At 40.2% G+C, this 14,836-nt stretch overlaps 1 protein-coding gene across 6 annotated transcripts in view; it reads right to left on the bottom strand.

Moving 5' to 3' along the window:
* The window catches only part of MGAT4A (alpha-1,3-mannosyl-glycoprotein 4-beta-N-acetylglucosaminyltransferase A), a 127,816-nt gene that overhangs the window by 44,494 nt on the left and 68,486 nt on the right, over positions 1-14,836 (bottom strand). For all 6 annotated transcript variants that reach the window (XR_004054465.1, XM_030921762.1, XM_030921760.1 and 3 more), the window contains exon 5: positions 13,486-13,619. Coding sequence is in view for 5 of the 6 variants with exons in the window: in XM_030921762.1 (XP_030777622.1) it covers positions 13,486-13,619 (134 nt within the window). In the remaining variant the exon portion in view is untranslated. The remainder of the gene's footprint in view (positions 1-13,485; positions 13,620-14,836) is intronic.

Raw genomic sequence — 14,836 nt, 5'->3', positions numbered from 1 at the left:
CACCTTCTCTATTCAAGCCATATAGGCTTGCTGTTTGGCAAAATGTGCCAAGCAATGCTCTTGCCACGGGGCCTTTGCACATACAGTTCCTCTGCTTGGATTGTCCAACTCTTACATCCCTCAGGCTTTTGCCCAAATGTCCTGTCTACCCTCCCTGGGCAACCCAAAGCCTCTTTTCTTATTTACTGATTTATCCTCCACAGCACTCACTATCATCTAACATTCACCTAACATATTACATATTTCGGGGTTTTCTTTCTTGTCCTCGATAAGTTTCAGTGGGCAGAGGCTTGTAAAAATATTTACTTAATTACAAGCAAATTATTTGCTTGTAAATATTTATTGAATTACAAGCAAACTTTATGGAATATTGTTCATACATAATACACATACCATTTCTTTCCTATAGTAGTTTGTATGATTTTTCTTTTTTAAGAAACATAGTCTTGCTCTGTCACCCAGGTTGGAGTGCAGTGGCATGAGTGATCATAGTTCACTGCAGCCTGGAATTCCTGGGCTCAAGTGATCCTCCCACCTCAGCCTCCCAAGTAGTTGGGCACAGGTGTGCACCACCATGCCTGGCTACATTTTTATTTTTTGTACAGATGATGTCTTGCTATGTTTCCCAGGCTGATCCCAAGCTCCTGGGCTTAAGCAATCCTCCCACTCAAGTCTCCCAAAGTACTGGGAGCCACCATGCCCAGCCAGTTTGTATGATTTATAACCAATGCATAAACATTTTTAAATCTAGCTGCTGAAAAATTACAGGCCAAAATAACACTGATACACCAATACAATAAATCTAGCATTTAAAATCAAGAATAGAAGCTAGACAGATTAAAAAACTAGACAGATAATTAGCAAGTATATAGAAGACCTGAACACTATCAACCAACTTGATCTAATACATATCTATAGAAAGACACTTCTAGCTACTCAGGAGGCTGGGGCAGGAAGACTGCTTGAGCTCAGGAGTTCAAGACCAGCCACTGCCACACAGTGAGACAAAAATTAAAAACAAAAACTGAAACAATTAGCCATGGAAAGGCATGGTGGCTCATGCCTGTAATTTCAGTGCTTTGGGAGGTCAAGGTGGGAGAATTGCTTGAGCCCAGGAGCTCAAGGTTACAGTGAGCTATGATCACAACATTATACTCTAGCCTGGGTGACAGAGCAAGATTCCATCTCTAACATAATAAATAGATTAGATGGACAGATAGATTAGACAGACAAATGACAGATTAGATAGATGATTGTGGAAGGACGGAAGGAAAAAGGGGAAGAGGGGGAGGGGAGGGAAGGGAAGGCACTTTACTGGATAACAGCAGAATTCATTCTTTTTAAGAACACATGAAACACTGTCCAGGACAGCCCATACACTAGGTCATAAACAAGTATTGATAAATTTTAAAGGACTGAAATCATGCAAAGTATGTATTCTCTTACTATGAAGTAGTTAAATTACAAATCAACAAAAGAAGAAAATTTTGGAAATCCTCAAATGGGTAAAAAAAATTTAAACACTTTTCTAAATAACTCATGGGTCAAAGAAGAGATTATAAGAGGATCAGAAAGTATTTTTTTTTTTTTTTTTTTGAGGCGGAGTCTCGCTCTATCGCCCAGACTGGAGTGCAGTGGCCAGATCTCAGCTCACTGCAAGCTCCGCCTCCCGGGTTTACGCCATTCTCCTGCCTCAGCCTCCCGAGTAGCTGGGACTACAGGCGCCCGCCACCTCGCCCGGCTAGTTTTTGTATTTTTAGTAGAGACGGGGTTTCACCGTGTTAGCCAGGATGGTCTCGATCTCCTGACCTCGTGATCCGCCCGTCTCGGCCTCCCAAAGTGCTGGGATTACAGGCTTGAGTCACCGCGCCCGGCCCAGAAAGTATTTTGATCTGAATGAAAATGAAAACATGACATATCAAAATTTATGGGATGCAGCCAAAGTGGTGCTTAGAGGGAAAGTTATAGCTTTAAACTGGCTATATTAGAAAAGAAGAAAGCCTTCCAACCAATAATCTACCCAATCACCTTAAAAATCCCCAAAAAGAAGAGTAAGCCAAACTAAAAGCAGCAGAATAAAGCTAATAAGATTAGAGTGAAAAACTAATAAAATAGAACACAGAAAAACGATAAAGTCACAGGGAGTTTTTTTTACTTTACTTGCTACCTAAACGACCCAGAAGAGGAGGAAACGGAGAAGGGAAAGCTAAGAAAATAGGGGCTGGGGAATGGGCGGGGGAATGAAAACAGGAGACTATTTTAACCAGCTTTGTAGAACTATTGGACACTTTAGCCAGCGGAGGAATGAAAACAGGAGACTATTTTAACCAGCTTTGTAGAACTATTGGACACTTTAGCCATATACATGTATAACTAATAATTTTTTTTCAAAAAGCAGAAAAATAAAGCTAATGGCATTAAATATTAATATTCTAGTGTACTGCTAGACTTTAATTTGGGGCCAAAATTTATTATCTAATGGATTTTTAAAGATTTTTTTTTTGAGATAAGGTCTCTGTCACCCAAACTGGATGCAGTAGCTTGATCACAGCTCACTGAAGCCTTGAACTCCTGAGCTGAAGCGATCCTCCTACCTCAACCTCCTGAGTAGCTGGGACTACAGGTGTGTACCACAATGTCTGGATAATTAAAAACATTTTTTTAGAGATAGAGTCTTGCTCTGTTGCGCAGGCTGGTCTACAACTCCTGGCCTCAAGTGATCCTCCTGCCTCAGCCTCCCACGTCATTGGGATTACAGGCAGGAGTCACCATGTCTGGCCTTTAAAGAGTTTTAATCTCTTCCAGCACCTTCCTCTTTTTGGTACTTCCATGGACACTTGTTCAGTAAGTAAAAGAAAACTTAAAATGAAATGTGCCCTTTTGCGTTTAAAAAAAAATATGATTAACAGGCAACTAAAAGAGTTTGTATTTGTTTCTATGGCTGTTGTACTCTTCAGGTGCTTTGGGATAGAAAAGAGTTCAGAAACATTCAGGTAACTAAACCTTGACTGAAGGCAGACTGAACTGTCTAACTAGAACAGACTCAGCTACTTACACAGAGTTTGGGTGGGAACACAGCACGGACAGTACTTCCCACTTGCCCTCCTGGAAATCATATACAATCATCAATGAGAACCTGATACAAAAACTGCAAACTTTATTTTAGGGTATTAATAGTCCAAATTCTTAAACTCCAAAGGGATCCAGTTTAGTCCTAATAACCAGAGGTAACATGAAGAGTTGCACAGGCTAGCAGTATTTGCAGGAAGCAGCCCAAAACTGTGTGGCAGAAGGAAAGGCAGAGTCATCTGGAACACTACTCTGTCACCTCATCCTCCTGTAAACCAGCAGCCTAGGGAAAACTTCCTCTCCAACGATGATCCTTAAAGATGAACCAGCACAGCAACCATCCAAAGTAATAAGACAAAAGGGGGAAATTCAGCAGAACAAAAACTATATGTATGTATGTGTGTATAAACATGTATAAACATGCACATGCACACACACACCAGCTGAAAAATTATGACCAAACATTTCACCATTAATTTAAAATAACAAAAAGCTCCCAATTAAAGCAGTTGCCACCAGGCAGCAAAATGCATATTAATTCTGATATCTAAAAAATAAATAATGAAAATAAATCAAGTTAGCATTTGGGTGAACATGTCTGAAAAGTAAAAAATGGAACTAAAATAGAAGAAAAAATTAATAATGTTAAAAGCAGACATCAATGGATGAGAAAACAAACAAAAAAGGAAATAATAAATAAACCCAAGAAGGTTTTCAGAACATCATAAATTAAAACGGATCCGTTAAGTAGCCAGTCACAAATACACAAGCGTGCACAAACCAATCGGGGGGAAGAATCGCAAAAAGAACAGGAGCCTGCATTTCCCACCTCTGCCTAAAACAAAGTTTAGAAGTTGGATAAAATGGATAATTTTCCAGGAAAATATTTTATCAAAATCAGAAGGAAATCTAAATAGCTGTTTATGCTCTAATATGAACATTAACCTTATACCATCTGCACAGAATTAGGGCCATTACATGTCTCTGAATGGGTGCAGTTATCAACAGTCACCACAGTAAACTGAGTGTCTAAAACACAGCACTGGAAGGAACACTGTTCAGTGTATACAACATACATGGAGATTTTAAAAACCATCTGATTATATTTCTATCAAAAATTAATTAAAACACAAAAGAAATAATATTTCTTAGTATTAATGAAATGTACAACAGAAAATAAAAATAAAAACCAAAAATGCCAGAGCAATTTAATAATAAATACTCTCTGGTTATTCAACTTCTGTATTCCTGCTGTGCAAATTCCTTTTTTCTTTTTTTTTTTTGAGACAAGAGTCTCAATCTGTCACCCAGGTTGGAGTGCAGTGGCACGATCTGTCACCCAGGTTGGAGTGCAGTGATGCAATCTCGGCTCACTGCAACCTCTGCCTCCTGGGTTCAAGCAATTCTCCCACCTTAGCCTCCCAAGTAGCTGGGACTACAGTAGCTGGGACTACAGGCACGCACCACCATGCCCAGTTAATTTTTGTATTTTCAGTAGAGGTGGGGTTTCACCAAGTTGGCCAGGATGGTCTTGATCTCTTGACCTCATGATCCGCCCGCCTCAGCCTCCCAAAGTGCTGGGATTACAGGCCTGGCCACTGCGCCTGGCCTCTACTGTGCAAATTTCAGACCCTAGGCCAACTAGCCCTGTTAAACCAGCTTACATCAAAGAGTTTAAAGAAGGCACAATAAAGGTCTCGGGCACTCTTCCTGTGAAGCACAAACTAGAATGTGTACTATAGTAAAATAAGAACACTGGAGAGGGCGGAGCAAGATGGCAGAATAGGAATAGCTCCAGTCTCCAGCTCCCAGCACGAGTGACACAGAAGACGGGTGATTCCTGCATTTACAACTGAGGTACCGGGTTCATCTCACTAGTGAGTGCCGGACAATTGGAGCTGGTCAGCTGCTGCAGCCAACCCAGCGACAGCTGAAGCAGGGCGAGGCATCCCCTCACCTGGGAAGCACAAGGGGGAAGGGAATCCCTTTTCCTAGCCAGGGGAACTGAGACACACAACACCTGGAAAATCGGGTAATCCCACCCCAATACTGTGCTTTACCAAGGGTCTTAGCAAACGGCACACCAGGAGATTATATCCCACACCTGGCGAGGAGGGTCCCACGCCCACGGAGCCTCCCTCATTGCTAGCACAGCAGTCTGCGATCTAACCGCAAGGCAGGAGCAAGGCTGGGGGAGGGTCGCCCGCCATTGCTGAGGCTTAAGTAGGTAAACAAAGCTGCTGGGAAGCCCGAACTGGGTGGAGCCCACAGCAGCTCAAGGAGGCCTGCCTGTCTCTGTAGACTCCACCTCTGGGGATAGGGCACAGCGAAACAAAAAAGCAGCAGAAACCTCTGCAGATGCAAACGACCATATCTGACAGCTTTGAAGAGAGCAGTGGATCTCCCAACATGGAGGTTGAGATCTGAGAACGGACAGACTGCCTGCTCAAGTGGGTCCCTGACCCCTAGTAGCCTAACTGGGAGACATCCCCCACTAAGTGCAGACCAACACCCCACACATCACACAGTGGGGTACACCCCTGAGACAAAACTTCCAAAGCAAGAATCAGACAGGTACACTCGCTGTTCACCAATATTCTATCTTCTGCAGCCTCTGCTGCTGATACCCAGGCAAACAGGGTCTGGAGTGGACCTCAAGCAATCTCCAACAGACCTACAGCTGAGGGTCCTGACGGTTAGAAGGAAAACTAACAAACAGGAAGGACACCCACACCAAAACCCCATCAGTACGTCACCATCATCAAAGACCAGAGGCAGATAAAACCACAAAGATGGGGAAAAAGCAGGGCAGAAAAGCTGGAAATTCAAAAAATAAGAGCGCATCTCCCCCTCCAAAGGAACGCAGCTCATTGCCAGCAACGGATCAAAGCTGGATGGAGAATGACTTTGACGAGTTGAGAGAAGGTTTCAGTCCATCAAACTTCACAGAGCTAAAGGAGGAATTACGTACCCAGCGCAAACTAAAAATCTTGAGAAAAGAGTGGAAGAATGGATAACTAGAATAATCAATGCAGAGAAGGCCATAAACGAACTGACAGAGATAAAAACCATGACACAAGAAATACGTGACAAATGCACAAGCTTCAGTAACCGACTCGATCAACTGGAAGAAAGAGTATCAGCAATTGAGGATCAAATGAATGAAATGAAACGAGAAGAGAAGTCTAAAGAAAAAAGAGGAAAAAGAAATGAACAAAGCCTTCAAGCAGTATGGGATTATGTGAAAAGACCAAATCTACGTCTGATTGGGGTGCCTGAAAGTGAGGGGGAAAATGGAACCAAGTTGGAAAACACTCTTCAGGATATCATCCAGGAGAACTTCCCCAACCTAGTAGGGCAGGCCAACATTCAAATTCAGGAAATACAGAGAACGCCACAAAGATACTCCTCGAGAAGAGCAACTCCAAGACACATAATTGTCAGATTCTCCAAAGCTGAAATGAAGGAAAAACTGTTAAGGGAAGCCAGAGAGAAAGGTCAGGTTACCCACAAAGGGAAGCCCATCAGACTAACAGCAGATTTCTCGGCAGAAGCTCTACAAGGCAGAAGAGAGTGGGGGCCAATATTCAACATTCTTAAAGAAAAGAATTTTAAATCCAGAATTTCATATCCAGCCAAACTAAGTTTCATCAGTGAAGGAGAAATAAAATCTTTTACAGACAAGCAAATGCTTAGAGATTGTGTCACCACCAGGCCTGCCTTACAAGAGACCCTGAAGGAAGCCCTAAACATGGAAAGGAACAACCGGTACCAGCCATTGCAAAAACATGCCAAAATGTAAAGACCATCGAGGCTAGGAAGAAACTGCATCAACTAACGAGCAAAATAACCAGTTAATATCATAATGACAGGATCAAGTTCACACATAACAATATTAACCTTAAATGTAAATGGACTAAATGCTCCAATTAAAAGACACAGGCTGGCAAATTGGATAAAGAGTCAAGACCCATCTCACATGCAGAGGCACACACGGGCTCAAAATAAAGGGATGGAGGAAGATCTACCAAGCAAATGGAGAACAAAAAAAACGCAGCGGTTGCAATCCTAGTCTCTGATAAAACAGACTTTAAACCATCAAAGATCAAAAGAGACAAAGAAGGCCATTACATAATGGTAAAGGGATCAATTCAACAGGAAGAGCTAACTATCCTAAATATATATGCACCCAATACAGGAGCACCCAGATTCATAAAGCAAGTCCTTAGAGCCTTACAGAGAGACTTAGACTCCCACACAATAATAACGGGAGACTTCAACACCCCACTGTCAACATTAGACAGATCAACAAGACAGAAAGTTAACAAGGATATCCAGGAATTGAACTCAACTCTGCACCAAGTAGACCTAATAGACATCTACAGAACTCTCCACCCAAATCAACAGAATATACATTCTTCTCAGCACCACATCGCACTTATTCCAAAATTGACCACATAATTGGAAGTAAAGCACTCCTCAGCAAATGTACAAGAAGAGAAATTATAACAAACTGTCTCTCAGACCACAGTGCCATCAAACTAGAACTCAGGACTAAGAAACTCAATCAAAACCGCTCAACTACATGGAAACTGAACAACCTGCTCCTGAATGACTACTGGGTACATAACGAAATGAAGGCAGAAATAAAGATGTTCTTTGAAACCAATGAGAACAAAGATACAACACACCAGAATCTCTGGGACACATTTAAAGCAGTGTGTAGAGGGAAATTTATAGCACTAAATGCCCACAAGAGAAAGCTGGAAAGATCTAAAATTGACACTCTAACATCACAATTAAAAGAATTAGAGAAGCAAGAGCAAACACATTCAAAAGCTAGCAGAAGGCAAGAAATAACTAAGATCAGAGCAGAACTGAAGGAGATAGAGACATAAAAAACCCTCCAAAAAATCAATGAATCCAAGAGCTGGTTTTTTGAAAATATCAACAAAATTGATAAACTGCTAGCAACACTAATAAAGAAGAAAAGAGAGAAGAATCACGTAGACACAATAAATAATGATAAAGGGGATACCACCACCGACCCCAAAGAAATACAAACTACCATCAGAGAATACTAGAAACACCTCTATGCAAATCAACTAGAAAATCTAGAAGAAATGGATAATTTCCTGGACACTTACACTCTCCCAAGACTAAACCAGGAAGAAGTTGAATCCCTGAATGGACCAATAGCAGGCTCTGAAATTGAGGCAATAATTAACAGCCTACCAACCTAAAAAAGTCCAGGACCAGATGGATTCACAGCTGAATTCTACCAGAGGTACAAGGAGGAGCTGGTACCATTCCTTCTGAAACTATTCCAATCAATAGAAAAAGAGGGAATCCTCCCTAACTCATTTTATGAGGCCAACATCATCTTGATACCAAAGCCTGGCAGAGACACAACAAAAAAAGAGAATTTTAGACCAATATCCCTGATGAACATTGATGCAAAAATCCTCAATAAAATACTGGCAAACCAAATCCAGCAGCACATCAAAAAGCTTATCCACCATGATCAAGTGGGTTTCATCCCTGGGATGCAAGGCTGGTTCAACATGCGCAAATCAATAAACGTAATCCAGCATATAAACAGAACCAAAGACAAAAAAACACATGATTATCTCAATAGATGCAGAAAAGGCCTTTGACAAAATTCAACAGCCTTTCATGCTAAAAACTCTCAATAAACTAGGTATTGATGGAACGTATCTCAAAATAATAAGAGCTATTTATGACAAACCCACAGCCAATATCATACTGAATGGGCAAAAACTGGAAAAATTCCCTTTGAAAACTGGCACAAGACAGGGATGCCCTCTCTCACCACTCCTATTCAACATAGTGTTGGAAGTTCTGGCTAGGGCAATCAGGCAAGAGAAAGAAATAAAGGGTATTCAGTTAGGAAAAGAAGAAGTCAAATTGTCCCTCTTTGCAGATGACATGATTGTATATTTAGAAAACCCCATCGTCTCAGCCCAAAATCTCCTTAAGCTGATAAGAAACTTCAGCAAAGTCTCAGGATACAAAATTAATGTGCAAAAATCACAAGCATTCTTATACACCAGTAATAGACAAAGAGAGAGCCAAATCAGGAATGAACTTCCATTCACAATTGCTTCAAAGAGAATAAAATACCTAGGAATCCAACTTATAAGGGATGTAAAGGACCTCTTCAAGGAGAACTACAAACCACTGCTCAATGAAATAAAAGGGTACACAAACAAATGGAAGAACATACCATGCTCATGGATAGAAAGAATCAATATTGTGAAAATGGCCATACTGCCCAAGGTAATTTATAGATTCAATGCCATCCCCATCAATCTTGAGTTTCTTCACAGAATTGGAAAAAACTGCTTTAAAGTTCATATGGAACCAAAAAAGAGCCCGCATTGCCAAGACAATCCTAAGTCAAAAGAACCAACCTGGAGGCATCACACCACCTGACTTCAAACTATACTACAAGGCTACAGTAACCAAAACAGCATGGTACTGGTACCAAAACAGAGATATAGACCAATGGAACAGAACAGAGTCCTCAGAAATAATACCACACATCTACAGCCATCTGATCTTTGACAAACCTGAAAGAAACAAGAAATGGGGAAAGGATTCCCTATTTAATAAATGGTTCTGGAAAAATTGGCTAGCCATAAGTAGAAAGCTGAAACTGGATCCTTTCCTTACTCCTCATACGAAAATTAATTCAAGATGGATTAGAGACTTAAATGTTAGACCTAATACCATAAAAACCCTAGAAGAAAACCTAGGTAATACCATTCAGGACACAGGTGTGGGCAAAGACTTCATGTCTGAAACACCAAAAGCAACGGCAACAAAAGCCAAACTTGACAAATGGAATCTAATTAAACTAAAGAGCTTCTGCACAGCAAAGGAAACTACCATTAGAGTGAACAGGCAGCCTACAGAATGGGAGAAAATGTTTGCAATCTACTCATCTGACAAAGGGCTAATATCCAGAACCTATAAAGAACTCAAACAAATTTACAAGAAAAAAACAAACAACCCCATCAAAAAGTGGGCAAAGGATATGAACAGACATTTCTCAAAAGAAGACATGCATACAGCCAACAGACACATGAAAAAATGCTCGTCATCACTGGCCATCAGAGAAATGCAAATCAAAACTACAATGAGATACCATCTCACACCAGTTAGAATGGCAATCATTAAAAAGTCAGGAAATAACAGATGCTGGAGAGGATGTGGAGAAATAGGAACACTTTTACACTGTTGGCGGAACTGTAAACTAGTTCAACCATTATGGAAAACAGTATGGCGATTCCTCAAGGATCTAGAACTAGAAGTACCATATGACCCAGCCATCCCATTACTGGGTATATACCCAAAGGATTATAAATCATGCTGCTATAAAGACACATGCACACGTATGTTCATTGTGGAACTATTCACAATAGCAAAGACTTGGAATCAACCCAAATGTCCATCAGTGACAGACTGGATTAAGAAAATGTGGCACATATACACCATGGAATACTATGCAGCCATAAAAAAGAGGATGAGTTTGTGCCCTTTGTAGGACATAGATGAAGCTGGAAACCATCATTCTGAGCAAACTATTGCAAGAACAGAAAACCAAACACTGCATGTTCTCACTCATAGGTGGGAACTGAACAATGAGATCACTTGGACTCGGGAAGGGGAACATCACACACCGGGGCCTATTATGGGGAGGGGGAAGGAGGGAGGGATTGCATTGGGAGTTATACCTGATGTAAATGATGAGTTGATGGGTGCTGACGAGTTGATGGGTGTAGCACACCAACATGGCACAAGTATACATATGCAACAAACCTGCATGTTGTGCACATGTACCCTAGAACTTAAAGTATAATAATAATTAAAAAAAAAAAGAGGCCGGGCGCGGTGGCTCAAGCCTATAATCCCAGCACTTTGGGAGGCCGAGACGGGCGGATCACGAGGTCAGGAGATCGAGACCATCCTGGCTAACACGGTGAAACCCCGTCTCTACTAAAAAATATAAAAAATTAGCCGGGCGAGGTGGCGGGCGCCTGTAGTCCTAGCTACTTGGGAGGCTGAGGCAGGAGAATGGCGTGAACCTGGGAGGCGGAGCTTGCAGTGAGCTGAGATCCGGCCACAGCACTCCAGCCTGGGCGACAGAGCGAGACTCCGTCTCAAAAAAAACAAAAAAAAAAACAAAAAAAAAAAACACTGAATTAAAAAAAAAAAACCAACATTGTTTTCATACTGTATACTAAACACTCCATGAACCTGGAAATTCTAGAAACTCAATTTTTCAAAGTTGAACAGTAGGTGCTCGTCCAACTTGATGAATCTGTTATTTCCTTATAGAATCTAAATTCAAATCCTACAGTTTTTATGTAAGGTATTTGGAATGCTGCTGGGTAAACTGCTGAAACAATGTGAATAAACAGCGCAATATAAAAAAATATCCTAGGCTGGGTGTGGTGGCGCACACCTATAATCCCAGAACTTTGGGAGACTGGAGTAGGAGGATCACTTGAGCTCAGGAGACAACCTGGGCAACATAGTGAAACCCTGTCTCAACACACACACACAAAATACAAAAAATTAGCTGGGCATGGTGGCGCACAGCTGTACTCCCAGCTACTTGGGAGGCTGACATAGGAGGATTGCTTGAGCCTGGGAGGTCGAGGTTGCAGTGAGCCAAAACTGCACCACTGCACTCCAGCCTGGGTGACAGAGTGAGATCCTGTCACAAAATATATACATATACATTCATTCAATATAAAGTCCTCTTCATGGTTACCACCACCATCATTTGGTTGTTCTGGTTTAGGCAGTATTCTGCCTGAAACCCACCTCAAAAACTCCTTCTGTCTCTTTCTAATCACTTCATTTAGCCATCACCTCCGCATACATACGATTTCCTGTTCTGTTTTGCAACAATTACAGAGAATTCAGGTGTTTTTGAACAAGAGACAACCTGTATCAGTTAGGAAACAGCCTAAATGTCTATCAATCAGACATTAAATAAATTGTGCTAAAACCACATAATGAAATATTTTATAGCCATAAAGAATGATGTTGTGATATTTATTTGTGTTAGCATGGAAAAATGTCCACTACATTAAAATATATATAGAATGATCCCATTCATATATAGCTGTACAAGCCACACGAATAAAACCCTTAACATATATTTTGAAATAGTTATATTTATACAGAGGAGTAACAGGTAATTTTTCATCATACATTTATGTAACTGTTTTGAACAGTATGCATTTGTTTACTTCTCTAATAATGAAATCATCAAGACCATTTTCATTTAAAAAGACATGGGGAACTCTAAAAAGTTACGAATTAGTGGGCCAGAACTATACTGTGTCCTAAATCCTTTCCCATTCTGAAACTCTACACAATAATTAAGAAAATATTTACTCTAGGGTCTTATTCCTCATGATTTAAAAAGAACTTTTTCAAGATTTATTTTTTCTCTAAATCTTTTGAGGATACTAAAATACAAGAAGTGTGGTATTTCTCATTCACACGATTTCTTAGGAGTACAGAGAAGGGATGGAGAGAATAAAAGGATGATAAAACCCCAGCTGAGACTAAACCTTTTTCAGGTTTCAGGACTCCCAAAGATCATCAGAGCAAATGTCCAAATTTCAGTCTTAGAGCTAGAAACGGGGACATATCTTTTTTTTTTTTTTTTACATATTTCTTTTTCTTTTAATTATACTTTAAGTTCTAGGGTACGTGTGCACAATGTGCAGGTTTGTTACATGTGTATACATGTGCCATGTTGGTGTACTGCACCCATTAACTCATCATTTACATTAGGTCTATCTCTTAATACTATCCCTCCCCCCTCCCCCTTTCCCTCACCCACCAATAGGCCCCGGTGTGTGATGTTCCCCATCCTGTGTCCAAGTGTTCTCATTGTTCAATTCCCACCTATGAGTGAGAACCAACCCAAATGTCCATCAATGACAGACTGGATTAAGAAAATGTGGCATATATACACCATGGAATACTATGCAGCCATAAAAAACAATGAGTTCAAGTCCTTTGTAGGGACATGGATGAAGCTGGAAACCATCATTCTCAGCAAACTCTCACAAGGACAGAAAACCAGACACCGCATGTTCTCACTCATAGGGGACACGTTCTTAAAGATCTATGGGTATATCATTCTATTGACAACAAAGATTACTATTCCTGGTTTGTAACTGCAGGAGAGAAGTAAAGGCAAACATAAGTTAGATTTACATTAAACTGTCAGATAGAATATATTACCTAAGCTTTACTCATCACATTTTTTAAAAGTGCTTTTAAAAGCATATTCAAATATTCAATTAGGGTTTCAACTCTTATAGGCTATATATGGTAAAAACATAACAACAATTAAATAATTACCTCTCCTATGAAGACTACTATCACACAGTCCAACTTCTCTTCAGGATACAGATTATCAATAAGGGAATGAAGAGTTTCTATGAGGTAAGATTTAACTTCTCTTTTCACTGTAGGAATGCCCATGACTATGGAAACTGAAAAAAAAAAAATCGTAATTATATTAAAAAATTGTACAAGGACAATACAGAAAAACACTTCTATTTCAAAAGTATTATACCCTCTCAAATGAATAGGAATAATTGATGGATCAAAACATATTAAGTTTCAGAAAGAAAAATAAAGAATACAAGGGGATACCTGTAATGACTGTAATTCATTTTCACATGGCTTAATCATAAGAAAAAAAGAACTGATAAAAATGAAAGACATTAAACCTCACACTAAAAATGAATGGCTGTAAAGTATAAACAGCAAACTGTATTATACAACTAAAACTTAAAAATACTAAACGTATCTTAAAAATTAACGTCTTATCTATCGACTTCAAGCATAAGACATGCCAAGAAGAGCACAACATCAATTCTGTGGTTGTTCTTGCCAACAATGCATAACCTCAACTTAACCATAAAGGAACATCAGAGAAATCCAAACTGGGGCAATGCTCCACAAAATAACAGTACTCTTTAAAGTGTTATGGTCATGAAAGACAGAGTAATGAACTGTCTCTGATTAGAAAAGACTTAGGAACCATGACAATTAAGTGAAATATGCGATCTTGAGTTGGATCCTGGAAGAGAAAAATAACAACAATGAAACACATGACAAAATTGGAATAAGAGCTAAGGTTAGCTAACAGTGTAGCATCGACGTTAACTTCCTGGCTTTTGATCACTGTACTATGGTCATGTAGGGACACTGGGTAAAGGCATATGAAAACTTTCTGACCGGGCACAGTGGCTCATGCCTATAATCCCAGCACTTTGGGAGGCAGAGGTGGTGGACTACTTGGGCTCAGGAGTTTCAGACCAGCCTGGCCAACATGGTGAAACCCAGTCTCTACTAAAAATACAAAAATTATCTGGGCATGGGGGCGTGCACCTATAATCCCAGCTACTTGGGAGGCGGAGGCATAAGAATCGCCTGGGAGGCAGAGGATGCAGTGAGCTGAGATTGTGCCCTTGCACTGCAGCCTGGGTGACAAAGCAAGATTCCAATTCAAAAAAAAAGAAAAGAAAACTTTGTGTACTATTTGTGCAACATTTTTAAAGTCTAAAATTACAGTCACTGTTCCTATAATGCTTGTTTTCAACACAAATTTGTTTCTACATGATTAACATATTAGGGAAAAATTGGGGCATAACACGTTAAGTTCACATTAGCTTACGTGCAATTTGTCTTCTGAAACCAACAC

The sequence above is a fragment of the Rhinopithecus roxellana genome, chromosome 17 (genome assembly GCF_007565055.1).
Source record: "Rhinopithecus roxellana isolate Shanxi Qingling chromosome 17, ASM756505v1, whole genome shotgun sequence".
In the NCBI taxonomy this organism is placed as follows: domain Eukaryota; kingdom Metazoa; phylum Chordata; class Mammalia; order Primates; family Cercopithecidae; genus Rhinopithecus; species Rhinopithecus roxellana.
The sequence above is the reverse complement of the archived record's forward strand: the minus strand, read 5'-3'. Positions and strand labels throughout refer to the sequence as shown.